Source organism: Babylonia areolata, chromosome 29, assembly GCF_041734735.1.
Source record: "Babylonia areolata isolate BAREFJ2019XMU chromosome 29, ASM4173473v1, whole genome shotgun sequence".
NCBI lineage: Eukaryota > Metazoa > Mollusca > Gastropoda > Neogastropoda > Buccinidae > Babylonia > Babylonia areolata.
The window spans coordinates 40,481,648-40,491,647 of NC_134904.1; the positions used below are offsets into that span (position 1 = coordinate 40,481,648).

The window sequence follows — 10,000 nt, forward strand, 5'->3', positions numbered from 1 at the left end:
CACACACACACACACACACACACACACACACACACCTCACACACACACACACACACCTCACACACACACACACACACACACACACACACACACACCACACACACACACACACACACACACACACCTCACACACACACCTCACACACACACACACACACACACACACACACACACACCACACACACACACACACACACACACACACACACACACACACACCACACACACACACACACACACACACACACACACACACACACAGGGCCAGCTGACTGACAAAGGGATGGAGGTACCAAAAACAACACTGGATTTTGGAGCTTTTTTGGGGGGCACAGTCAGGTGTTGCTGATAAAGTGAAGATGGGGTTTGGGGGGGGGGTGGACAGGGTCGGCAGGTGGTGGTGGTGATGGTGGTGGGCTAATGAGAAGGGGGTGGTGGGGAGGTGGGTGGGTTAGGGGGACAAAGGTGACAGCCGCATTGTTTGTTCCCTGTAGCTTTTTTTTTTTTTTTTTTGTCAGGGTGGTTGTGGTGGTAGCTAAGTTTACATTTGGGCCAACAGCAAAGTGAGAGCTGTATTATCAATGGTTTCTCCAGTCAATGGGAAACTATTTACAGCTTATATATTTTACCATGAAGTGCAGCTTTCTCCTGTTTTTCGGACTTAATGCCCCCCGCTATTAGTCTTTTGTGAAGGACTGTGACTCTCAAACTAGGAGGCAAAACTGCACTGGCTCTTAGTGCTGCAGCCTTGTGGGCTAGTTGGCCTTTGGGAACCATCCCAGTGCTGACTGTCCAAAAACCCTCTTGGCCCAGAGAGTGGGGATGTAACTTGGGCAAGACACTCTCCACTATAATCAAATTTTAGCCCAAATAGTCAGAACAGCAGTTGCCTCCTCTGCTGTTGTGATGGTCATAGTGGGACACGACTGACTATCATATAACTGTGGTGGTAGCTGTACTGTCAAGAGTGAGGGAGATGGGGGCTGGGCACCATGCTGTGTGGCATTCCTGTACCGTGCATGGAGAAGCACACATACACGTGCGCGCGCACATTCATCCACTCTCTCTCTCTCTGTCTCTCTCTCTCACACGCACATGCAGGCATGTATGCTGCACACACATACATGCATACGCATTCTCAAAAATGATACACACACACATATACACACTTGTGTGAGCACTCACACACACACACACACACACACACACACAGAGTGTGTGAGAAATAGTAAATGTGAGAATCAGCAGATAAATTACAAAATGCAGGAGGCAGTGGGGGGGAAAAACAGTGGAAAAAAAGAAGAAGAAAAAAAGCCTGCATCCATGCATCACTTGGCTGTCGTGTGGCAGGTGAGGGGGACAGGGATGGGGGGGGAAGGGAAGGAGGAGGGAGGGCAGGTGGGGGTGGGGGGAGGTTGGGGGGGTGGGGGGTGGAGTGGGCTCATCTGTTTAGGTGTGGGTTTGGGTCAGCTTCCTGCTGGGGTTTTGTCCTCAGCAGGATCTTGTCGACATTGTAGTTAGTGACCTCTGTGAACCTCTTGATGGTGAGGATGACGTATAGGAAGGGGAGGGGGGGGGGGTCGGGGCGGGGCGGGGGAAGTAGGTGCACCTTGTCCGTGACACACTTTTTGCAGCAGCCTGTGCACATGCGCGTATAAATGTGTGTGTGTTTTGTGTGTGTGTGTTTTGTGTGTGTGTTTTGTGTGTGTTCGCACTAGCAGTGTGACTGTTCATGTGTGTGTGGGGGAGGGAAAGGCGGTGGGTGTCGCATTTGTGTGTGGTGTGTGTGTGTGTGTGTGTGTACATACTAGTATTGTGACTGTTCATGTGTGTGGGGGGAGGGGAAGGTGGTGGGTGTCATATGACTATGTATTGTCTGATTGTTGTGGGGGGAGGTGGGGGGAGGGAAGGGAAGGGGAGTGTGTGTGCCTCAGTGCATTGTACTTTCTCCGTCAAGTGAATTGCAGTTAGTCACTGTTTCTTGTAAATGTGTGTGTGTGAGTATTTGTGTGCTCATGCACTTGCAAACTTGTCTTTTTTTAATTTCTTGGGTTTTTCTTTTGATATATCACCATTACCCCTCCCCCCCCCTCCTGCCCCCTCCAAACACACACACACACACACACACACATATTCACCTTAAACACCTTTTCCATGAATCATAAACATGGAGCCCATGTTAGGTGGTCATCACTTGGATGTTAGTTAAAGACTTGTGAAAAAATGTTGACCAAGTTTTTCTTTTGTTTGTTTGTAACTTTGTCGTTCTCAGCTCAGGTGTTCAATCACTTTAATGTCAAATACATTTCATGTAAAACACACTGCCCATGTCATTTGTCATCACATGAATGTTTTTATCACACGTAACCATTGTATGAATTTATACCATGCTCATCACTTGAGCATGTCTTTTAGTTAGGGCTGTAGGGGCTGTGAATTATTCACCATTGTTTAGGGTTTGTATTTGTATTTGTATTTCTTTTTATCACAACAGATTTCTCTGTGTGAAATTTGGGCTGCTCTCCCCAGGGAGAGCGCGTCACTGCACTACAGCGCCACCCATTTTTTTGTATTTTTTCCTGTGTGCAGTTTTATTTGTTTTTCCTATCGAAGTGGATTTTTCTACAGAATTTTGCCAGGGACAACCCTTTTGTTGCCGTGGGTTCTTTTACGTGCGCTAAGTGCATGCTGCACACGGGACCTCGGTTTATCGTCTCATCTGAATGACTAGCATCCAGACCACCACTCAAGGTCTAGTGGAGGGGGAGAAAATTTCGGGGGCTGAGCGTGATTCAAAGCAGCGCGCTCAGATTCTCTCGCTTCCTAGGCGGACGCGTTACCTCTAGGCCATCACTCCACTGTTTGGCGTTGCGTAAGGCGGGTCCCCAGTCTTGTTCTCCTGTTGATTTTAACTTCCCCCCAAAAACAGTCCGATATCCATTTACACCCAGGTGGGTTGAGGAAAATCAGGGTAAAGTGCCTTTCCTGAGGACACAGCACTGTGTAGAAATGGACGGGGCCTCAGACTCCGCTAACAGTGACCACCGGATCAGGGGTCACAACGCCTGTCTGATTCTGTCGCAGCTCCTTGCGTTTCCAGATTTGCAGTTAACTGCATGGAATAAAATGTGTGTTGAGAACATGGACAATGGTGTAAGGAAAGGATAGGAAAGATCTCCATAGGACTACAATATTCTCAATCGGCAGAATAGACAGATTTGGAATGTAGGTAGTCAAGAAAAAGGATTACTTGCTAAAAACATAGTGAAAAAATTTACTCTTTTTCTCTGGCCTTTATTACCTCGTTAGCTTTGGTTTATCCCGCAAGAAGGGAACAAGATGTGTTTATTATGTTGGTGATAATATAATGTATTGAGGGCTGATTAATGAGTGAATTATTCCCTTGATCAGATCATGGACATAATAATGAAGCATCATCGAAAGGTTCAGGGTGCAGGGAAAAGAGAATGTAGGACGAGTGGGGGGAAAGCTGAGGAGAGAGAGAGAGGGAGAGAGAGAGGGAGAGGGAGGGAGAGAGAGAGAGAGAGAGGGAGAGAGAGAGAGGGAGAGAGAGAGAGAGAGAGGGAGAGAGAGAGAGGCAGGGAGAGAGGGAGGGAGAGAGAGAGAGGGAGAGAGAGAGAGAGAGAGAGAGAGAGGCAGGGAGAGAGGGGGAGAGAGAGAGAGAGAATGATTGATATTTTATCCTTCAATTTTTGGACTCCAGTGTGTGCTACTTTTCATTTTAGCTCCACATCAAAAGATGTTTTGATTAGATTATTTAGATCCTGACAGAATGAACAGGAATGAATAAGTAGACCATTTGTGCTGAAATGTCATGCTGAAGGGTATATTTTCATTCATTAGTTTGTTGATGTATCAGGTTATAGACATAGTGAATCTGTATGTCAGTGTTATGTTATGACCGTGGTTCTCCAGCTAGGTGTTTTGGTGTGTCTGTGATATTTTACTTGTGGATGTATAAGTGATGTGTGGTCATGACTATTTATGCCATGTGCATAGTGAATATTATACTTGTATGAATTTTGATGACTGTGTTTAGTGTGTTTGGTAGATGAATATCATATTTTGTGAATGAGCTGCGCCCTAGCTTTGCATATAAACTGCGTTTTAAACTGATTGGTGGTTGGTAGATAACAGTCATGCACTTAGAAGAACAATTAAGAGTCTGTCAAACTCTTTTTTTAACGTCGTTTTCATTGTTTCGGTGAAATATTTTCCTCTCCATTGTTTTCCTGTCTCTTGCAGTGGGAACACACACAGATGCACGCATGCATGCGTAACACGGTTGAATACAAACTCTTCTCCACATGTTGACACGCAGAGTGATATATGTGTACATGAACAGACTGAAAAGAGTGCTTGCACAGGAAAAGAAGGCTGCTGTGCAAAATATTACATGTATGTGTGGACTGCGTTCTTTGACAAAAGATGAGCTTCACCATTTTCTTCAGACAGGCGTCAGCAGTGTTGTCATGTGCTCATCTGAGAGAAAGCCTTCACAAAGTTCACAAGTCCGATGATTTTAATAAACTGAAATGATTCTGTTGCAGCCAGTTCTGTGTTGACTAAACTGTGCGTAGTCATCTAGAACCCTGTATCCATTAAGCTTGTGAAAATACATCACGAGAAAGGAAGAAATACTGCTTTCATTCTTTTCTTCTTCTTCTTCTGCATTCGTGGGCTGCAACTCCCACGTTCACTCGTATGCACACGAGTGGGCTTTTACGTGTATGACCGTTTTTACCCTGCCATGTAGGCAGCCATACTCCGCTTTCGGGGGTGTGCATGCTGGATGTGTTCTTGTTTCCATAACCCACTGAACGCTGACATGGATTACAGGATCTTTAACGTGGGTATCTGATCTTCTGCTTGCATATACACACGAAGGGGTTTCAGGCACTAGCAGGTCTGCACATATGTTGACCTGGGAGATCGTAAAAATCTCCACCCTTTACCCACCAGGCGCCGTCACCGTGATTCGAACCCAGGACCCTCAGGTTGAAATTCCAACGCTTTAACCACTCGGCTATTGCGCCCGTCGCTTTCATTCTTTAAACCTTGCCCATTTTGCATTTGAATGGTAAGATAAGATAAGAATAACTTTATTATCTCCAATTAGAGAAATTTAGTCCGGTGCATTATCACAACATAGACAAGTAAACAACATGGAGACCATCACTGTAAAAACATCAACAACAACAGTTATTAGGATTATAACGAAGACACAGATGTAAAAATATCACGTACATTGTTTCGTACTTTCATTCCACACATTGCAAGAAATATTAACAAATAAATAACTAAATAAAATAAAATGAAATAAAATAAACATTATTTTGAATATGATTGTGAACATGACATACTATATTGCACACTGATTATAATTAAGATAAGAATAACTTAATCATCTCACAAGGTAAATTGCATACTGTTGAACTCCAAATTCTGTGACAAAAACAAAACAAAAAGAAACCAAAAAACAAAGAAAAGAAAAATAAAGAAAACTGTGGTTTGAAAGAGACCCAATCCAGTCTGTGCCATGCACAAGATTTCACAGTTGCAAAAAACAAAAAAAACAAAAAAAAAACCCCATAAAATAATACATAGATTGAACATGAATATAAGTAAAATACTCATATTTAAGTAAATAACAAATACCTGCATGCACACCAGACTTTCTCATAGTGAAAGGTGTCCCCACAGTGTGTGTCTGTTAACCCCAAGGTTTTCATTCCACCACTACCATCACAACTCACTATATCAAGGGTTGTGGTTTGTAAAGTGAATAAGTGTACCACCTCAAACTGGACATTTGGCGTCATAGCGTAATATACCGTACCATGTCAAACTCCTGCAAACTTGCCCAGTCAGTTGGCAGACCTGAACAGGCCTAGTTTGACATGGTAAGAATTTATCCAGACGAAGAGTATAGTATTATTCAAACTCACCATTTCACTCGGTCCTTCAATAGTTCTACTGGTGTCCTTCTGGTTGAACCATTTCAGGACCATGAGGCCCCAGCCTGTCATCAAGTTAGGCTTTCCTCCCCCTGTCCTTTTTTTCCCTCAGTGAATGATTATCAGTTTCTTTTCTCTCCTGCCCTTCCCCCAACCCCCTCTTCCCCTAGAGATGATCACACCCCTGCCATTTGTGTCATGTTGTGGGGGGTGTGCATCACCATTCAGTGGTGATGGATGGTGTGTGTGTGTGCCTGCCATGACATTTGTGTCATGTTGTGGGGGGTGTGCATCACCATTCAGTGGTGATGGATGGTGTGTGTGTGTGCCTGCCATGACATTTGAATTGGATTCTTCTAATTCCTGTTCATTTCGTACTTGTGGCATTTTGAAGACTGTTCATGTGTATACATGTATTTTTTTTTTCTTCTGTGTTTGTTGCTTGCACTCACATGCACGCGTACACACACACACGGTGACACACGCGCACACACACACACACACACACACACACACATGTACACAAGATACATTTATCTAACAACCTGTTACAGGCCATGGGGATTGTCACTGCTCACAGTGCACCAGTGGAATGATATGTTGATCTGTTGTTAACTAGTTGATGCACTGTGTGATGTGATTCAGATTTCTTTGGCTGTTTATGTCACTCATGTATGTATGTATGCAAGCTTGGTGTTGACTGTACATATGGTGTGGTGTGTGTGTGTGTGTGTGTGTGTGTGTGTGTGTGTGTGTGTTGCTGTTTCTCTGTCACTGGGTGTGTGTGTGTGTGTGTGTGTGTGTGTTGCTGTTTCTCTGTCACTGGGTGTGTGTGTGTGTGTGTGTGTGTGTGTGTGTGTGTGTGTGTTGCTGTTTCTCTGTCACTGTGTGTGTGTGTGTGTGTGTGTGTGTGTGTGTGTGTGTGTGTGTGTTGCTGTTTCTCTGTCACTGTGTGTGTGTGTGTGTGTGTGTGTGTGTGTGTGTTGCTGTTTCTCTGTCACTGGGTGTGTGTGTGTGTGTGTGTGTGTGTGTTGCTGTTTCTCTGTCACTGGGTGTGTGTGTGTGTGTGTGTGTGTGTGTGTGTGTGTGTTGCTGTTTCTCTGTCACTCTGTGTGTGTGTGTGTGTGTGTGTGTGTGTGTTGCTGTTTCTCTGTCACTGGGGGTGTGTGTGTGTGTGTGTGTGTGTGTGTGTTGCTGTTTCTCTGTCACTGTGTGTGTGTGTGTTGCTGTTTCTCTGTCACTGTGTGTGTGTGTGTGTGTGTGTGTGTGTGTGTGTGTGTGTGTGTGTGTTGCTGTTTCTCTGTCACTGTGTGTGTGTGTGTGTGTGTGTGTGTGTGTGTGTGTGTGTGTGTGTGTTGCTGTTTCTCTGTCACTGTGTGTGTGTGTGTGTTGCTGTTTCTCTGTCACTGTGTGTGTGTGTGTTGCTGTTTCTCTGTCACTGTGTGTGTTGCTGTTTCTCTGTCACTGTGTGTGTGTGTGTGTGTGTGTGTGTGTGTGTGTGTGTGTGTGTGTGTTGCTGTTTCTCTGTCACTGGGTGTGTGTGTGTGTGTGTGTGTGTGTGTGTGTTGCTGTTTCTCTGTCACTGGGTGTGTGTGTGTGTGTGTGTGTGTGTGTGTGTGTGTGTTGCTGTTTCTCTGTCACTGGGTGTGTGTGTGTGTGTGTGTGTGTGTGTGTGTGTTGCTGTTTCTCTGTCACTGGGTGTGCCCCCTGGCCACATGATGTCCACCTTGTCACTTTGCAGGTCGAAGTCCACTCTGGAAAAATTGCGCAAAATTTTCAGCACTGTTCGCTTTATAAGCAAGCTTCGGCCATGGTGAGCCAATAGGTTGAATAGTGTCTTGCAAAGCACCCTTTTTTTTGCAACTTGACCCCCTTTGCTGCTGACTTGATTTTACATTTTGACCTTCATGCCATGTTTTTTTTTTTTTTTTTTTTTTTAAATCTGCGTAACCACATTATATGATGATAATCAGAATGGCTTTGTATTCTTGGATATGTATGTAACCTGATGTACACTGTGTATGCTGGTAGTTGCATGGGTCCTGGGGCTCAGTCTAATGTAACTGCCGCTGTTGGCAGGGCTCTTCTCATCCTTTGTTCTTGTCGGTGCATGTCTGCCGCCTGGAGTCTGTGCATGTGTATCCAGTTGTAGAGTTTGTCACTGCACTGACGCCCACTGATGCCTGAAACCCTGCTGTGTTTTCTCATTTTCCATGGATTGATTGGGAAAAAAAAGTGATTTAAAAATTTATTTATTTATTTATATTTTTTTATACTGTTTTGAAAGACAATCATTCGACAATTTTTTAAAATATTTTTTTTATATCTAAAAGCCTGACCTAAAGACAGTTGTGTCCATTCTTTGTGGATAAGGAAACAAGGTTATTCCACTAACATTTGTTTTTAGTAATAGTAATAGTTGTTGATATGATGTCAGTTTGAAGAGCTTTCATTGAATGTTCTCTTTGTTCTGGGTTGTGTTAATGTGTGGTTTTCCTCAAGAATAATAACCCAAACCAGCAGAACTCATAACTAACAGTGAATCTGAACTTTGTTGTTGTTGTTGTTGTTGTTGTTTATTTCAGATGTTTCACTCTTTCCAGACTGTATGCAGAGTAGTTATTAGCTGTTTGTGTGTGGGTGGTCATCTACATTTCTGATTCTGTTTCATTAGCCTTTTGTGTGTGTGTGTGTGTGTGTGTAGATTCTTGTCTATCCTTTAATTCAGTCAGTCATAATCACTATTATTAATTCTTTTCTTCCCTACCCTATTATAATAAAACCACTCGGGTACACGGCTACATTTGTTTTTGTTTTGTTTTTCTCATGCAGTAGGACACTCACTAGAGATGATTCTCCATGAGCTAAAAAGGAAATCAAGCTAGGCGGGAATCCCACTTGTTTTGAATGGAGAGAGGGACTGACCTCCACCTTGTATGGAACCCCCCCCCCCCCTTCCCATTTTTCCAAAAAACAAAACAGTGGAAACAAAACAAAAGCCAATACATTCTTTGCCTGAACATGAAACCAACACATTATATGCCTGAACAATCAAAAACAAACCAAAAAAGCCACCACATTCTTCGCCTAAACAATCAAAACAAAACAAAACAAAAACCAACATATTATTTTGTGTGACTAATGCAGCCCAGATATTTTTGTTGTTTTGTTTTGTTTTTTTTTGTCTTGAAGAAAACATCTCCCATACCCTACTCTTCCCAGAAACAAACCAAACCAAACAAAAACCAAACAAATTTAAATAAAACAAGGACTGTTTATGTGAGTGACACCACTTAAAAAATCAAAAGACTGTTTAGAAAATAGGGATAAACATACACTGTTTGTTTTTTGAGGCCAACCGCAGAGCTTGGCCTTTTAAAATTTTTTTTAATCTTGATCACCATTTCTATCCCTCTCCGTTGTTTCCTGGGGCCTCTTTTTACCCCTGTTTGCACTTGTTCCTCTGGTTTGAATTGTATGTGTATGGTGTTTTTTTGGTTTCTGTGTGTGTGTGTGTGTGTGTTGGTGTGTATGCTCGTTTTAACACACATCATTTTGACAGTCATAAGTAGTTTACTGGGGTGGGGGTTAGGTGTGTGCTGATGCAGGTGGGTGGGTGGGGAACTTGAACATGTTAGAGAGATCATATATATATATATATATATATATATATATATATATATATATATATATATATATATATATATATATATGCTATATCCTGCAAACTTCTGCCAGGGATCTATACAACCCAACGAGTCCTGGCAGAAGTTTGCAGGACATAGGATATATATATATATATGATCTCTCTAACATGCATAATTATTTGATCTCAGCATGAAGGGCGTGGGGCTGAGTTGTGCACACATTGATTTAGTTGGCTGGAGGGTCTGGGTGGGGCGGAGAGAGGAGGTGGGGGGTTGGGGGGCGGGGGGAGGTGGGGGGGCCCATTCCCTGCCCACCCATCCCCATCAGCCATTCCTCAAGGAAACCCCTAAGGATTCACTCACACTCCTGTCCAT

The 10,000-nt window shown here is 43.4% G+C and overlaps 1 protein-coding gene across 1 annotated transcript in view; it reads left to right on the top strand.

Moving 5' to 3' along the window:
* Window positions 1-10,000, top strand: part of LOC143302355 (uncharacterized) — a 60,622-nt gene that overhangs the window by 9,475 nt on the left and 41,147 nt on the right. Inside the window, 1 exon segment of the mRNA XM_076616997.1 lies at window positions 7,720-7,791. Within this exon segment, the coding sequence (XP_076473112.1) occupies window positions 7,720-7,791 (72 nt within the window).